This window comes from Alexandromys fortis, unplaced genomic scaffold (genome assembly GCF_014885135.2).
Source record: "Alexandromys fortis isolate MF-2015 unplaced genomic scaffold, M_Fortis_MF-2015_v1.1 scaffold_151, whole genome shotgun sequence".
Taxonomy (NCBI): Eukaryota; Metazoa; Chordata; class Mammalia; order Rodentia; family Cricetidae; genus Alexandromys; species Alexandromys fortis.
The window spans coordinates 3,601,452-3,619,847 of NW_026068043.1; the positions used below are offsets into that span (position 1 = coordinate 3,601,452).

The following is an 18,396-nucleotide window of genomic DNA, read 5'->3' on the forward strand; positions in this document are numbered from 1 at the left end:
TATGGCGACCCTGGGCCAAACACATAACTGTATTAGTTAGTTTTCTTGTCCACATGACAAAATACTTGAGCGAAGCGGTTTAAAGAATGAGATCTTTGCTTGACTCACAGTTTCAGAAGGTTCAGTACATTGTGGTGAGGAAGGCACGGGGGGTTGGAATGCCTTGGTCCATAGCAAACGGAGCTTGGAGCTGTTTAGTTATACCACAGCTGCCGACAAGAAGCAGAGGGAGCACATGCAGAAACCAGTTGCAGTTTTTGCCTTCAAGGCTCACTCCCAGTAATTTATTTCTGCTGTCTAGACCACAGTTCCGAAGGTTCTGGAGCCTTCCAATACAGCAGCACCAGTAGAGGACCGTGTGTTCAAATAAATTTCACAATTCTAACAGTGACTTTTATTAGCTTTGGTTTTCTGATCTATAAGGTTTATGAGTTTATCTATAGTTTATGAGCTATCTATCTATAGGGTTTCTGGAGGATCCTGAGGCAATGAGAGTATCTGCTCTTGTTGGTGATATGTGTGTGCACATGTTTTTGTGTGTGTGCACATAAGTGCAAGTACACATCTGCGCACACGTATGTGGGCCAGAGGTCTAAGTTAGATGTCTTCCTCTATCATCCTCTACCTTACCTATCCTGTAGGGTCTCTCATTGACACATGAGCTCACCAATTCAGCAAGGACAGCTGGCCGGTGAGTCTCAGGAATCTTTGTATCTGTCTTCCTCGTGCCAAGGTTACAAAGGCATACCATCGCGTATAACTTTGTGGGTGCTAAGACTCTGAACTCACTAAGCAGTTTGCTTACTGTGCTTGCTCCCCAGGCTGTGGCTCTTGCTGTACACGTGGAGTTTGGAGATGTTCACCTGTTCAAGGTCAGGGCAAAGCCTCTGAGATAAACCTCTGAGAAGCATTCTACTGAGTGATGTTCTTCTCGGGCACTGGCTGCTCTCTGGTGTTTTCCCTCTGACCCTTGAGCTCTGCAGCACAGAAATGTTTTGCAACAGGACCAACCCTGTCTGGAGGAAGGCTGTAAGCAGCAGTACTGCTGGAGGGCAACTGAGCCCTTTAGACTTTAATGGTTTACAACCGGGGAGCTGCTGGTGTGTACGGCAGTGACCTTGAGTTGACACTTCCCCACTTCCCAGTGGAACACTATCAAGATTCCCTTAAACCATTCTTCCCCATTTTCTCAGCTGGGCACCTTGGTTGGAGGCTGGAACAGGCAGCCCAAACAGCCAGATGACTCACTGAGTCCCAATCCCTCCTCTTTCCCTTTTGAGTTTCCAGTTACCTATCCACCCTTCCTCTCCACCCTCTTCCCACCCAAACTTGATCCAGGGGACTAATTTAATTAGAATAAACCCCAGGTCTCTGAATATGCTAATCCTCCTCTGATGGCTGCTGCTTCCACGTCCTGCTGTCTTTTACGGCTCTGCTGAGTGCAATGAGCCTTAGCCAGAAGCTGGGATAGGAGGCTGACATCTTCCTTGTTGCCCTGAGCTGGGGACTCATTTATTTGGTAGCAGGGCTGCTCCCTCTGATGAGGATAAATGGCCGCAATTGCTGACCCACAACCCGTGGTGTCTTCCGACTCCTTCCAGGAGTGCATCTGTTATTTGATTAAGGGGGGCGGCTGTGAAGGGATGAGGCATGGTTTCCTTTCTTACCAATTTGTGGATGTCAGGCAGATTCTTCGTTTTTTCTGGACTCAGTAGGACTTGAAAGGCTGAATGTTGGCTCGGGTCAAGGGATGTTTAATTCATTACCTGTGAGGCTTTAATAGCCTCATCTGGGTCCTGGTGGAAGTTGTAGGTGGCTAATAACTTCCCAGAATGTTCTTTGCTTTCTTCTCAGTTCCCCTTTGTTCTTGCCTGTTATGTACGGAAGTCGGATTTGAAAGAAAGGGAAGACGTTTCTAGGCCGTAGTACTCCTGCACGGTACTGCTTCTCTCTCTGCCCCTCTGCCCTACCTCTCTGCAATAGTTTGAGAAATTACCCTCAAAGACTCCTGTATTCCAACACTAGGTTTCCAGCTGATTCTGTTAGGGAAGGTTATGAGACTTAAGAAGTTGTTGTCATGGGGCAAGGGTGTCACTGTGGGTGAGCTTTGAGGGCTTATAGCCCGGCCCCACTTCCTGTTCTATCTCCGTTTCCTGTGTGTAAGTGAAAATGTATTCAGCCAGCTTCCTGCTCCAGCTGCCATGGCTTCCCTACTGTTATTTTAGCCCCCTGGAACCATCAGCTAAAATAAACCCTTTCTTCTCTGAGCTGCTTTTGGTCAAGATGTTTTATCACAGCAGCAGAAAAGTAACACAGACGTGGGCACACACACACACACACACACACACACACACCCTGCCTAGTCCAGAGCAGTCATACAAATCCCTTCTCCCTCTTGCTCATGGGCTGGATGCTGGCAGAGGTACACACACACACACAAATACATACACACACACGTACTAAACATGAGAACATGAACTCAATATGTTAACTAACCATCCCCACAAGCCTAGGGTAGCTCACATTAACTACTAGAGACGATCAGATTCAGATCATTGCTAGTGCTATTAGTTTCCATGGCCAGGTTAATCCAAGTCACTCGCTACTGCCAACTGCATATGGAGGGAACAGGGTCCTCCACCTCATAGTGACAAGCCACTCAGACTCAGAGTGATCAAAGTGAACGAGACAGTTTATTTAGGAGCTGCCCAGTTCCGGCACTCACCCAAACAAAATGGTAGACATGCCGCCTAGTCCAAAACAGCCATGCACAAACCCCTTCTCCCCCTTCCTCATTGGCTGGATGCTGGCAGAGGTTCAACTGTTGCCTCAGCCACCTAGGTCTCATTCACCCCTCCCCTGCCTTTCTCATCACCCACCCCAAGTTATCACCCATGTCCTGCTTAGCAGAGTTTTGATACTGTAGATGTGCTATTCTCTGTGAACATAACCGACTAAGCATCTACCTTAAACCACCACCACCCTTAATGACAGCACTTAGCAGGTCCCTGACCTGACATCAGCCTTTGGTTTAAATGTATGCTATCCAACAGTCAGCTGCTGGGGCAGGAAACCCTGCTTTCTCTGGTGGATCTAAGTTTGTATTTACGTAGGATACTTTGTCATGAAAATGGACCGCCATATTGTGTTTCTCACACACAGAAGAATAATACTCCTGTCCAAAATATAAAAGAATTCTTATGATTCAATGCACTTATAAATAGCTTATTGAAAAATAGAAATGAGGCCAGATGTGGTGGTGTAGACCTGCAATCCCGGTACTATGGAGGCTGAGGTAGGGGGCGTCACAAATTTGAAAATAGCCTGGACTATGTAATGAGACCCATTCTAAAACAAAACAAGGGAAGAAGGAAGGAAATGAGGGAAAAGGGAAGGGAAAGGAAAGGAAAACAGGAAGGAGGTATTTGAACAAATATTTCCTGGAAGAAAACTTTTAAATGACTTAAACATACACTAGTGTTCGTTATCACTCATTATCGGACAGAAGGAAAATGAGCCGGGCATCGTGGTGGACATCCCATGCTGGCTAGTTTTATGTCGACTTGACACAAGCTAAAGTCATCTCAGTTAAGGAAATGCCTTCACAAGACCGGGCTCCAGGCAAACTTGTGGGGTGTTTTCATAATTAGTGATTGATGGAGGAGGGTCCAATGCATTGTGGACATTGCCCTCCCTGGGCAGGTGGTCCTGGGCTCTACAAGAAAGCAGGCTGAGAAAGCCATGAGGAGCAAGCCTGGAAGCAGCATCCTCCATGACCTCTGTATCAGCTCCTGCCTACAGGTTCTTGCCTTGCATGAATTCCTGTCCAAACTTCCTTCAGTGATGGACTACAGTGTAGAAGTATAAGCCAAATGAACCCTTTCCTCCCCAACTAATTTTTTTTGGTTTCGGTGTTTCATCAAAGCAATAAAACCCTAACTAGGACAAATCCCAATACTTGGTAGGCTGAGGCAGGAGACTTGATTTAATTTCAAGGCTAGCCTGGGCTACAAAAGTGAGACCCTGTCTAAAACCACACCACCACCAAACCCACAATAAAGAGCCACGTTTTACCCACAATAATGGCCAAAATTAAAAAATATGAGGCGTATCGGCAAGGACGTAGAACAGTTTGGTGGTTTCTTGTGGAAGAAGATGTGTTTACCATGTTTTGCTGCAGTTATATGTCTAGGTATGAATTCAGGACACATAAAAATATGTTCAAATCAAGGCTTGTCAGGATAACAAGATGGGTCAGTGAGTAAAAGCACCACACAGCAAGCCTGACCACACAGGTTTGATTCCCAGGACCATACAGCAAGCCTGACCACACAGGTTTGATTCCTCAGATCACACAGCAAGCCTGATCACACAGGTTTGATTCCCAGGACCTCCATGATGGAAGGAGAGAACCAACTCCCATAAGTTGTCCTCTGACTGCTATGTACATAACAGAGTACATGCATACATGCACATATGTGTACATGTTCATACACATGAGTAAGATAAAATAAAATTAGAACAAAAAAGGCTTGTACACAAATGTTCTTAGCAGTTTTACTCCTAACAGTAAACAGGAATCTCTAAGGTCCCTAACATGGCACTTAGGGACACTGCCCTGCTACTACAAGTCTGTAACTTTAGTTACTTCAGAGGCTGAGGGAGGAGGGTCATAAATTCAAGACCTGTCTGAACTACAGGGGGAGGTAAGGGCAACCTTTAGCAACTTAGTGAGACCCGGTCTTAAATGACAACAAGAGGATCAGGAATGTAATTCAGGGGTAGAGCGTTTGCCTAGCACACACAAGGCCTTCAACTTCAGTGCCAGCAGCATAAAAAATAGATTAAAACATTAGGTCTTGGGAAAGAAACTGGAATGTCTCCAGGTAATTGAACATTACTTTTAATCACAGAACAAAGAGTGAATTATTGATATCTGCTGCAATACGGATTAATATCAAAATAGTTGTTTTGAGGGAAAGAAAAAGTACACAGTGCACAGTTTTATTTATATGTAAACCAAATCAGCTTGTTTCTGGAAATAGAGTTTAGAGAGACCCGGTTAGTTCCAAGGGTGCAGAAGGGAACTTGCTGGAATGATTAAAATTGCCTGTCTTTCACGTGGCGTTCGCTGCTTTGGATGTTACAAAACCACAGCAGCTCTTTACGCATTGCTGTGACCTGATCCCTGGCAGAAGTGAATTCAGGAAGGAAAGGTTTCTTGTGGCTCACAGTCCAAGGATGCAGTCCGTCATGGTGGGGGAGGCGTTGCAGGAGGAGCATGAGGTAGCTGGAAGCAGAGAGAGAAGAACGTGGGTGCTCAGCTCACTCCCCTTTGATGCTGGCCAGGACCCCAGCCTGTAGGGTGCTTCTGACCTTATTCAGGGCAGGTCTCCCCCCTGCAACCCTCTCTGGAAACACCCTCACAGATATACCTGAAGGTGTGTTTCCATGGTGACTCTAAGTCCATAAAAAGCCTGGCTTTGCAACTCGTGCCTGTAATCCCAGTTCTGGAAAGGCAGACAGGCATGTCCCTGGGGCTTGGTGGCCAGTGAGTCATGCTGAGCCGGGTTCTGCGAGAGATCTCGTCTCAAAAACTAAGGTGGCAAAAATAAGATAGTGAGCTACTGAAGAAGACACCTGATGTCAACCCCTGCCCCACACCATACACACACACACACACACACACACACACACACACACACACACACGCACGCACGCACACACACAGGAGGGGTATTAAAGAGCAGACTGTGGTTCCCTACAAAACCACACTGGTTATGTTAGGAATAAAGCCTGGGCATTTGTAAGAGGCAGGCTCGAGTAGAAAAGCAATGGTTTTTGAACTCTGGAAATGTCAGTTCATGTGACTTTTTTTATATGTCTGTGTTGAAGAATTGAATACACTAAGCTCTGTGAAGTTATTATGGGTCTGGAAGGCAAGGGGCAGATGGTTTTATGTTGGTTTTATGAATATCTGTAAAGAAATTCCTCCACATACTCTGTGCACTGGCCACAAAGAGGCTTTCTCTTTCCATCACATTCAAATATTTCTTGTATTTCTTTTTATAGGAATCAAAGTCTCGATATATATAATGGCAGGCAGAACTAAATTCCAGGACAAATGGTCTATATTTCAGGTGGAGCATAGGCATGAGCCCCTGTAGTGCAAGCCTGGTGCCCCATTCAACCAGAAACTGCTCACGTATTTTCCCTCTACCTTTCTTTCCCTCTCCTTTGTCTTCCTCTTTCCCCCGTCCTCCTCCCTTCTCCCTTCTCCTCTTCTTCTGCCCTTCCTCCCTACTTCCCTCTCCCCTGCCCTCCCCTTTCTCCTCTTTTCTCCTTTTCCCTCTCTTTTCCATTTTGATACTTGGGATTAAATGTAGGGTTTCACACATGCTTCACAAATACTCTATTAGAGAGCCATATCCTTAGACTTTTACTTTTAAAATTATTAACATTGCTTGTTCTTTACCTTGATTAAATTTTTCATTGACAATTCCATATCTGCATATAATGCATTCTGTTTGCTCTCATTGCCACCCTTTTTAATTTTCCTTCCACTTCTGTTATCTCCATCCTCCATAACCTCCCTATTTCGTGTCTTTTTGTTTTGTCTTGTTTGCTTTGTGACACACTGATTTTTAACAAGGGCAGTCTATGTGGTCTCGTATTTGGAACTGTCACTTGTAACCTGGCAGACACTCTTTTGGGTATGCTGATGAAGGCAATGACTGTCCCTCCTCCAGGGTCTACCAGCTGCCGATAGTTTAATAAAAAGGATTAGGGCCTCGTGAGGCCATCATTGATCCATTATTGGCAGCTGATAGGACCAGCCATGAGCAGACTCAGCCCAGGCAACCACAGATGCTATGAGAACTGTGGACCCTGCAAACTGCAATGCCAGCCTGCCATGCAAAATGTGCCCACTGAGGCAACAGTGGCAGCGCTGTTATGGGAGTAATAAACTGCTCTTGGATTGGTTTAAAGGCCTGCTCCACAGGAGAAAATTCATGACACACACTGTAATTCCAAGAGTAGTTAAAAAGTCAGGTAGTCGTGGTGCATGTCTTTAGTTCCAGCACTTGGGAGGCGGAGGTAGGTGATCTCTGAGTTCAAGGCCAGCCTGCCTTACAGGGTGAGCTCCAGGACAGAGCCAGGGCTGCAGAGAGAAACGCTGTCTCAAAAACAAACGTGCACACAAACGAGCAAACAGCATGGTCTCTTAGGGTAAGTGGGACTCATCAATTGATTTTCATGGCTGTCAGGCAAGCTCTAGAGATTTTCCTGTCTCTACCTCCACAGTGCTGGGATTACAGGTATGTGTCACTGTAATAGTCAAGGTTCTCTAGAGGAACAGAACTCAAAGGATACGCACACGGGATATTATATATGTAACATATTTACATATCTACATATTAGCATTGAAATATATATGCTTAATATATTTCTATTATATATGCTTGCATACATATAACATAAATTACACGTACATATTACACATTACATAAATACATGTTTATATATGTATTAAATATACACACATATTTGTTATATACATATACTACATATGCACATATATGGGATTTATTCAAATGGTTTAGAGGCTGTGTTATGACTAGTTCAACAATGGCTGCCTTTTGATGCAAAGGCCAAGAATCAGATGTTCATTCTACAAGTCTGGATGTCTCAGTTGGTCTTTGGTCTATATTGGAATCACAGAGAAGTATGTTCTCATCTAGTAATTGTGAAGGGATGCCCCAGTGGCAGAATAGATGATCTTCTCTGATGTGGGATTCCCCTCTGTATGCTGTGAATATGTTTTTATCACCATTGGTTAATTAAAAAGAGCTGCTTTGGCCTATTAGCCTAGGTTTCTTATCAACTAACTCTTACATCTTAAATTAACCCATTTCTATTATTTTATACTTGACCACGAGGCTCATGGTTTGTTACTACTTGCCTCTTGAGTGGCTACCTGGCGTTTGCCTGACTCTACCTTCTTTCCTCCTCTATCTCTACGTGGATTTCCCACCTTGCTATATTCTGCCCTGCCATAGGCCAAAACAGCTTCTTTATTAACCAATGGTAATAAAAAATATTCACATCATACAGAGGAGGATCCCACATCATTTGTCAAGAATGAGGACAAGTTAAAAAAAAACACAAAAAGCTTCCTTCTTTCATGTCTTTTTATGTGGAATGCCATCAGAAAGAAATAGTCAAATTGAAAACTAATTATTCATCACAGCTACCTGCCCAGTTTTCTTTTCTTTTTTTTCTTAAATATGGGTCCTAAGGAATCAAACTCAGGTCTGCACACTTGCATAGCAAGTGCTTTACCCACTGAGCCACATCCTCAGCCCCTATTCATGTATTTCTTCACCTATTTAACCAGTGTTACTGTGTAAGCCACTACATATATACAGAATATGGCTTTTAGCTTTACTTCTCTTGCACAAAGCAACAGGAATATGAGTGGATAGTTACAAGGATGGTAAGTAATCACTGTGCCATAGCATCTAGACAGATGTGCAGTCACTGTGCTGTAGCATCTAGACAGATGTGCAGTCACTGTGTCATAGCATCTAGACAGATGTGTAATGACTGTGCTATAGCATCTAGGTAGATGGGCATAAGTGGCACATGTTAGGATTTCTTTGGAGGAATGGGATGCTAGGCTGGGACTTTGCTTTTTTATGTTTTTAAATATTTTAAATTCATAATGATGTGTGTGTGTACACGTGTGTTTGATGGCATGTATGTACCATAGCACATGTGTGAAGGGCAGAGGACTTCATGCACTGGGGTCACCTTCCACCTTGTTTGAGGAGGGGTCTTCTTGATCACCACTGTGTACCCCAGGCTAGCTGTCCCGTGAACATCAGGGGATTCTCTATTCTCTACAATACCATCTCTATGTTGGAGCCTGGGACCACAGATCCAGGTTCTCAACGCCTGACTTTAGGTGGGTTCTGGGGATCCTAACTCAGGTCCTCATGGTGGAGCAGAAGGCACTTTACCTCTGAGCCATCTTCCAGCCCAGGACATATTACTGAAATGTAACCTCAGGACAGGACAAGCATACAATTTCATCACTCCCAATAGTCCTTTCAGTCATTGATCCATTGATAGATTATTGATAGCCAGAGAACTATGACCCAGACTCTTCTGGGCACACTGCACTGGGAATCATGGCCTCAGAACAAAGATTTTTGTAGTTTAACTGAACTTCACAAAAAAAGAAAAATTTGAGGATCCATCTGAAATAATCCCTCCGTCCCTCCCTTCCTCCATCCCTTCCTCCTCTGTCCTTTATCCTTCATCTTTTCCCACTCTCTCTTTTCTTTTTAGAGACAGGGTCTCACTTGCACTGCTCTCCCTTCCTCAGCCTCAGATTTTCTAACTTAAAATCTTGAAACACTTGAGTGTGGGTGGTACACCCTCCAGCACTCGGGTGGCTGAGGCAGGAGGATCATGAGTTTGAAGCCAGTCTTGGCTACCTAGTGAGTTCCAAGCAAGCCTAGGCTACATAATGAGACTGTGTCTCACAACATGATCAATAAAAATAAATGTTTTTTTTTCTTAAAGTCAAGAACCAATCTGTTCCTTGGTGACAGAAGTGGAACACAGCCCTCACCTCCTGGTGATAGGCCACTCAGACACAGATATGTTGTTTTGCTGGTTTCTCTAACAGGACTGGGGCAGATGGTGTAAGAACAGAGGGAACTGCTGGTTGAGGGAGCATCACCACCCCTTTTGGGAGACTGAAGGACAGGGCTCTGTGATGCTCTCTCATCTATGTGGATGTAGTTTATGTCGCTCTGTGGGCCTGTGAATTTACCCGGTGAGCGGAACTGATTTAATTCATTTCTTTCCTATCCATTCAATCTTCGTTCATAGAAACACATGGGTCTCTGCCCTGAGTCTTTTCTCCACCACGCTCTGAAGCTATGCGATAGTTCTGCCAGCCTTGACTCTCTCGACACCACGCTGCCTTCAGAGATGCGGGCTCACAACAGATACTCAACGACTTACATTCTTCTATATCCACTCAGTCGTGGAGATCCCCAGACTCAACCAACTGCAAATGGAAAATACCAGGAGGAAAAGGGGGGTCGGCTGGGGAGTTGGCTTAGTCGGTGAGTAGAGTGCTTCCTGTCTAGGAATAAGACCTGAGGTGGGTCCTCAGAACCCATAGACAGCTGAACATGATAGCACACAGTGTCCCCCCAACACTGAGATGCTGAGATGGAGGGTGGGTCAGGAGACTCCTGAGGAGCTAACAGGACAGATAGCCGGCATACACAGCAATAAACAAGAGACCCTGGCTCTAACTGTAAAAGGTGAGAACACCGGAAGCTGCCCTCTGATACCCACAAGCATCCTGTGCCAAACACACATCACACACACAAATTTCATCTGTACTAACCTTTATTTCCCTTATCATTGTTCCCTAAATAAAGAGACACCAGTGATTCCCACAGCAATTACATCATGTTGGCATTAGTAATCTAGAGAACCTTTCTGTTTTAATTTTGGTTTTCCAATTTTCGTTTTGAAACAGGGTCTCCACTCTGAAGTCGGTGCTGGCCTGGAACTCATGTATGATTCTCCTCCCTCAGCCTTCCAACCACTGGGATTATAGTCATGCACCACCCCAACTGCCTTAGACAGACAATTTAAAAGAGCATAGGATGATGTAAACAGTTCATACCACACTGTTTTATGTAAAAGATTGGCATTCGTTACTTTTTAATTTAGCCTCACCTAAATTCTTAGGACAGGGTCGGAAGGCGGCCAGATTCTTTGCCAGAATAGCACACAAGTGGCCTCTAGCCCAGTTGCTGTTCAAGTCCTTACTTCCCCTGGAAACACTGTGAGCCAGGTCTCTACCGTCTACATTTTCTCTGAGCCCAGCTGCCATTTAGGCTCCTGTTAGAAGGACCTGTGAAGCTCTGTTTACAGCATTCATCCACTTTCCCCGCTCAAACTTCTAAAGTATCCCACGTTCCTCCATAAACCAATACAGTCATGTTCTTCATGGCGACATCCCTATTGTCCCTAGTCTTCCTAGACCCTAGTCCCTAGACTTCCATATTGTTACTTTGTGATGACCAAAGAGACTTGTGGAAGAGTTCATTTGGCTTACGGTTCCAGTGGAGAGTCTATGACAGACACGGAAGCCTTGAGGAAGGCGTAACAGTTGGCAGTCAGATCTGGAAGATGACATATCACATCTCCAACCACACACAGAAAGCAAAGAGAAACTGAACGGGAAGTGGGGCAAGGTTATAAACTCTCAAAACCTGGCTCCCAGTAGTTGTGGAATATTACCTATATAGAAATGTGTTACATTTGTTTATGCCATGGAGTATCACTTGAACTGTGTAAAAGTGTGTTATATTTGTTTCTTTGTTTCTGCTACTTTTGTTAATGATGTAAAGATATGTTACATTTGTTTATGCTGCGTTTGTTTAACTATATAAAGATGTGTTACTGTTTCACCTTGCCTGCCTAAGGCACCTGCTAATAAAAAGCTAAACAGTCAATAGCTAGACAGAGAAAGGGGGCTGATAGGTAGAAAATAAATAGGGGAAGAAATCTAGGCTGAGAGAGAGAGAGAGAGAGAGAGAGAGAGAGAGAGAGAGAGAGAGAGAGAGAGAGAGAACAAGGGAGAAACAGAGGAGCAAGGAGCAAGCCAGGGTTCAGAAACCAACCAGCCAACAGGCATCCAGACACTGGAAGCAGCAGGAGATAAAACCTACAGAAAGAAAGGTAAAATGCCCCATGACAAAAGGTAGATAAAGAGAAACAGATTAAAATTAGAGCTTAGCTAAGGCTGACCATTCAAAACTAATAATAAGTCTCCATGTCATGATTTAGGAGCTGGTTGGTGGCTCAAAAAGAAAAAGCCTGTTATACCTAGTGACATACTTCTTTTAGCAAGGCCGCACCTTTTGAGGGTCCCATAAACCTCCCAAACAGTAGCACCAATTGGAACCAAATATTCAAATGCAAAGGCTATGTGGGGTGTTTTTTATTTTTCTATCAGTACATGGCTATAAACCCAGGTGGGTATGACACCCAACTATGCTCATATTTCCAGACAGGGGAAACAAATGTAAAGAATGGGGAACAGAGTTCGAGGAATGGGGGAGTTTACAGGCCAGTTCCAACTTCAGAGCTTTTGATTTTTACCTTAGCTAGCCAGACACTTCATGAGACCCTCTGACCTAGATGAGCTGGTGACTTCATGTTATAGCTACAGACTTATCTCTCCCCAGCATACACAAGCAGTTTGTGGAGCATCTGTGTTCACAAAAGACTATTTACATTCTAATCGCAAGGACTGGCCCACTATCATGGACACACCAACAACCACATTTTCATAGTCACACTCAGGTCCTATAACCCTACAGTTAAAACCCTATCCTGTGTTGAGAATGCAGCTCAATGGTAGAGCCCCTGCCTAGAATCCCCCAGTGAGGGGCTGGGGTGTGGCTCAGTGGTAGAGCCCCTGCCTAGAATCCCCCAGTGAGGGGCTGGGGTGTGGCTCAGTGGTAGAGCACCACCCTCCATCTATTATCTTCAGTGCAGGTCTTTTTGTTCTATCCTATTGCTTTTCTACATGACTATCCATTCTTCGTTGCATAAAAAATAAACAGTTCACACTCTGGGCTTGGTGGTATGCACCTGTAACGCTAGTCCTTGAGAAGATGAGGCAGGAGGATCACAAGGTTTAGGTCAGTCTGGGCTACATAGTGAAATTGAGCTAAAAAATCAAACCCAAATTCAAACCTAATCCAACCAAACCAGATTTCCCTTGCATCTCAATACCTGAAGATTCTCATGTCATAGAAAACCGTGGTGAAATTAGTATGGTATGCTATATTCTGACTACATTGTCTCGTATCTTGGGAGGGTGGAGGATGCAGGAAGGGTGACCCACAAATGTGGGATTGAGTAAGAACAACACATCTTCCAGCCCTTCACCACCTAGCCTCTGCTGTGGCTCTAACGACACTGGGTGCCCTGGGTCTTCAGTGAACAACTGTGGGGAGACCCGGCCTCAACGGGTCCCTGATGATCTGAAGTCCTTGAAAGCCAGGGTTGCCTTGCACCAGCTTCACTCTTATCTCACAGATGTATAAAAGTGCTTTTTCCATGTTTTTTGATATGGCTTTTTATTAAACTGTTTTTTTGTACTCATTTTTTGTAGATTATAAAAATTCAATACCCTAAGGATATTGTTAAAGCAGGCTCCAAAGAAGTGAAAAATAAAACTGGAGGCCAGTGAGTTAGCTCAGGGAAGTTAAGGTGCTCGCTGCCAAGTCTGACTACTAGGGTTCAATCCCTGAGACCTGCAGAGCAGAAGGAGAGAACTGACTCCTGCATGTTGTCCTCTGACCTCCACATGTGGGCTGTGGCTCAAATACATACCCAGACACATATGCAGCTAAGTATTTTTTTTAAATGGAAGGAAATGGAACTAGAGAGATGTTACTGCTCTTTTAGGAGAAGCAGAATTGGAATCTGTCTTAGATAGGGTTTTTAATGCCGTGGAGAGACACCACGATCAAAGCAACTCTTATAAAGGAATAATGTTTAATCGGGGCTGGCTTATGGTTTCAGAGGTTTAGTCCATTGTCGTCATGGTGGGAAGCATGGTGGCATGCAGGCAGACATGGTGCTGGAGAGGTAGCTGGGAGTTCTCCATCTTGACCCACAGGTAGAAGGAAACTGAGACATCCTGACAAGACTTGAGCTTCTGAGACCTCAAAGCCTGCTCCATCAGTGACATACTTTCTCCAACAAGGTCATACCTACTCTGATAGTGCCACACCTCCTGATAGTGCCACTCCCTAGGTGCCAAGCATTTAAACACGTGGGTCTATGGGGCCTACACCTATTCAAACCCCGTAGGATCCAAGCACCCTCAGCAGTGACTCACAAACACCTGTAACTCTAGTTCAAGGAATCAAATATCTCCTTCTGGTCTCTGTGGGCTTACATACATACATACATACATACATACATACATACATACATACACATACACGTGTGTATGCACACACGCTCACATGCCCAGGGCACACTAACAATGTAATAAAAAGAAAAGAATAAGATATTAGAAAAGAAATGAAGATTGTTATGGTTTTTCATGCTCCCCCTTTCCTCCCTTTCTTTGGGGATTAAACTGAGGGCCTCACATGTGTCCAGCAAGTACTATATCAGTGAGCTATATCCCTGTCATTTTTCCCTTTATTTTATTTGAAGGTAGGACCCTCGCCAAACTGCCCAGCCTGGCCTTGAGTAAAAGGTCCTCCTGTCTCCTCTGAGCAGCAGACCACACTCAACCACCACCCCTGGCCTTCCATGTACCTTTTTTTCCCCAGTATGAAAAACTGTAAAGGTGCTTGCTGCTGTTGTTTAACATAACAAGCAATGGCAGCAGAAAACATCCCCTGCAAAGAAACAAAAAATTCTCTGCTGAAATGGAGGGCCCCGGCTTGGTGACTGTGACTGTTATCCCAGTACTTGGGACGGGAGGTCAAGAGTGTCAAGAATCAGGAGTTAGGGACCAGCCCAGGCTAAGGGAGACTGAATAATCAAAGAAACAGCAAAGTCCCAACAAAGTCCAAACAAACAAAGAAAAAAAATACCCCCTCTCCCCTTTACAAGGAACCCAAGCGAATCTGGAACTTACTTTGCAGCAGTGAGGATCTCTAGTTCCTGATCCTCTAAATGCTGGGCTTATAGGTTTGCCACCAGCAAGACTGGATTGTGAAGAACTGGGGATCCAGCTGAGGTCTCAGCAAGCACTCAACTTCAGTTCAACAACAGAACTACATCCCAACCCCAAACCCCAAATCCACCCACTCTCCCTCACCCTGCCCCAATTAGAAGCCTAAACCCAAAACCAACCAAACAAAACTAACCAAGGAGCGACAATAAACTTTCATGGGATAGGAAGACTGAAGGGAAAGCCCCTCAATTCACTCAGCTGTCTGTTGGTAGCCTGGTTTCTTTCTTTGGCCTAACAAATTAAAGAATCAGAGGGCAGGTTTGGATTCCAGTCTTTGGCACTCCTGGGTCTCCGGAAAAGAAGGAGGTTGTGGAGACCCATTAGGGCCATAAATCCGTGTGTTACTAATAAGATGTTTACTGAAGTGTGGGTGAGCACAGAAGCAGCAACTCGGATGGTCAGAAGTCTCTCAGGGCCCTAGCAAGAAGGACACAAGGCCTGGCTCCGAAAGTAGCGGAATCCGAGTCTCCAGGCCAGATTTTCCCTCTAGCCATTCCGGGCCAAGCTAAGCAGAGCAGCTTAGCCAAGAGAAAGGAACGTCTTCCTCGTCTGCCGGGATGGAACAAACCAGCCCGCTTAGAGAGCGCTGAGAACCCCAAGGGTCCCTCGCAGCCCTTAGCAGCCAACATGACTTGACTGCTCCCGGGTCCCGCGCGCTACCCACTCTCTCCTGACGCCCCCACCCTTTCCGGGTGCGCGCGCAAGAGCGGGCCAGCTTCCCTTGGCTGTGCGCTCCGCAGCCTGCGGGTGGCAGCGGCGGTGGCGACTGTCTCTCGGGGAAGAGGGTGACCAAGGGACCGCGGAGGAGGAGTCGGCGCCGCAGCCGCTCCCCTCGGGACCGCGCCCCGCCTTCCGTCACCACCTGAGCATCCCCTCCTGTCTCCCCAGCTGCTCCGGTCTATCCCACCATCCCCCTGGGAGACAGTGTGTACTCTCAGTGCCGCAGCAGCGGTGTCATTGCGTCCAGTGATTGGGACACTCGGATCTTGGTTCCCCTGAGGGCTTGGGACGAGCGGCACCGGCCGTGGTGACAGGCGGCGGAGGCACCAGCGCGCATCCCTCCCCCGCGACGTTTAGAGAAGCGTGTAGAAAACTGGTGTGACTTTGGAGGTCCGACTCTTCCTTCCGGCCAGCCTCGCGACGCGCCACCTCCTGAGACAGGCCAGTGTGTCCGGCAGGCCCGGAGGCTCGTGTGGGGACTTGGAACGTGTTCGGTAACCCGTGGCGCTGTGCGCACTGGTGAGTTTTGCGGGCGGGGTGGGGGCGGAGAGGACGCAGCACTGGGTTCCTGCTCCCGCCCCTTTCCTGCTCCCCCCCCCCCCCCCCCCACTTTGAGAGAGTCATTGAGATTTGAGCGTGACTGCGGAGCCTGGAGGATGCGGGCAACGGGAGCGGGCTTTTCCTCCTCCCGGAGTGATGGAGAGGGCCGGTGAGCTGAACAAAGACACCCGCCCGGAGGAGCAGGTCCTCTGCTGAAGAACGCTGTCCTAGCCCCGCGACGGGCGCCTGCGGGAGTGTCGGCAGTGCAACTCCAATAGTGGCGCGCTCTTCCGCCGGCGGGCGCAGAGCTGGAGCCAGGCACCTGCGCGCCACTCCCGCCACGTCTCGGGAGCATTCCGACTACCTTCGGGTTGTTCCTGAAGGTCCACGTCTCCGGAGGTCCAAAGTCCAAAGACGACTTGTTCTGGGTGCAGCGGGGAGAGACCCCGGGACCTTTATCTTTTGCTGCCTCTTAGAAGTGACTGCGTGCTGTGGACGAAGCAGATATTTCAGGGACACTTTTGCAAACCAGAGGCTTTCCATAAGAGTGATCACGCTTGGTCCCCAGCAGCTGTGTCTTCCCAGTGGTCTCTGTCGCCTGAGCATCGGCGTTTTGTAGCCGGCAACAACTGGGATTCCCCTAACCCACTCCTGGCCATTGTCAGGTGTGAAGGGTCTGCACGGTCTTAGACTGCCCTGCGCCTCGCAGGTGAGGCTGGTAGAGGCGTGGGTCCAGGGAAAGGACCAGCCGTGTTGTTTGATGGCTTCACTGAGGAGAGTCAAAGTGTTGTTGGTGTTGAACTTGATAGCGGTGGCCGGCTTTGTGATCTTCTTGGCTAAGTGCCGGCCTATCGCGGTGCGCAGCGGAGACGCCTTCCATGAGATCCGGCCTCGCGCAGAGGTGGCTAACCTCAGTGCGCACAGCGCCAGCCCCATCCAGGATGCGGTCCTGAAGCGCCTGTCGCTGCTGGAGGACATCGTCTACCGGCAGCTTAATGGTAAGGACGTGCGCTGACGCCCGTGGGTCGCTGTGCGTGCGGGGGCACAGGGTGATCTCCCTGGCTCTCTGTGCTCTGTCTACTCTAAGATGACATCTGAATGAGTCTGATTTCTCGCTTCCATTCCGGTTCAGTGTCTGGGACTATTGTAGAAACCACTACCTGCTTCTTTCCCATAATGCACTCAAGCTGGAAGTTTGGTCTTACGCTAGAAACATGTCACTATAGTTGACTCCGTCTCTGCCTGTGACTTGACTCTAGCTTAGACAGGATGGACTGCAGGCTAGGGACATCTAGGAAGGAAATAGCTGTCAGTGCATGGTGTTTGATGGAGCTGGTAGCGAAGTGGGTGTCATGGCTTGCGAAGTGGAGGCTTGAATGGGTACAGTATTTCCCTTTAGGTTGGATGCATCACTAAGGAGGCAGACTCTTCCCTTTCCCTCTGCCTGGGTGCAGGGTGAGATTCTGAACCAAGCAGCAACCGAGGATCAAGTTCTGGGTGAGTCTGGGAAGCAGATGTTCATTCACAAAGTTCAGACAAACAAGGAGGCAAGGTATCTAGGCTTGTAGCATTCTCCAGAACCCGTCCCATCTAAAATATTCTACAGGAGTTACCGTAAAAGGGCCGGGTCAGTGGAGCCCATCGCTGTTTCCATGTGGTCCAAGGGACTCATGGTCCCTGTGCACTTGCTGTCTTCACGTGTCACATCGTCTGTCTAGTATAAAGAAGACTGAGCCTGTACACATGTCTAGCCCTTTCTTTCCTTCCCAACCTTATGCATGTTTCCATGGCCAGGAACTGCCAGCTGTTATAATGACTGATAATAATTCTTGGCTGTGTACTAGAGAGACATTACAAGCTCCGCGCGTTCGGTGGTAGGACATTACCGTTAGTCCAGGGAGGTTCCAGCCCCTCCCTCACAGGAGAACCCAGCAAACCAGACTGGGGGAAGTTAACCACATTGCCTGTGTACTGATGTCAGTAAGTAGTATTTGAGAGGCTGGTTGACCACAGAGCCCTTGTTCTTGGCTACAAGGCAGAGATTTCTTTTCATGTATCTGTGGTCTGTGTGCAGGTGTGTGTGTGTGTGTGTGTGTGTGTGTGTGTGTGTGTGCATGCGCATGCACATATAGGGCAGGGGTCAACCTGGAATTTCATTCCTCAGAAACATTCACCTTGGATATTTTGACACAGGGTCTCTCACTGACCTGGTACTTGCAGAGTGAGGCTGGTCTGTCAGCATGCCCAGGGATCCAGCTGTTTCTACCTCTGGCCCTGGGATTATAAGGACATGCTACCATGCCCAGCTTTTAAAAAAATGTTGGCTT

At 46.9% G+C, this 18,396-nt stretch overlaps 1 protein-coding gene across 1 annotated transcript in view; it reads left to right on the forward strand.

Annotated features, from left to right (window-relative positions):
* The first annotated feature begins 16,819 nt into the window (after positions 1–16,819).
* The window catches only part of Galnt17 (polypeptide N-acetylgalactosaminyltransferase 17), a 419,016-nt gene continuing 417,439 nt past the window's right edge, over positions 16,820–18,396 (forward strand). Inside the window, exon 1 of the mRNA XM_050166139.1 lies at positions 16,820–17,067. Coding sequence (XP_050022096.1) covers positions 16,830–17,067 — 238 coding nt within the window. The 5' untranslated portion in view covers positions 16,820–16,829. The remainder of the gene's footprint in view (positions 17,068–18,396) is intronic.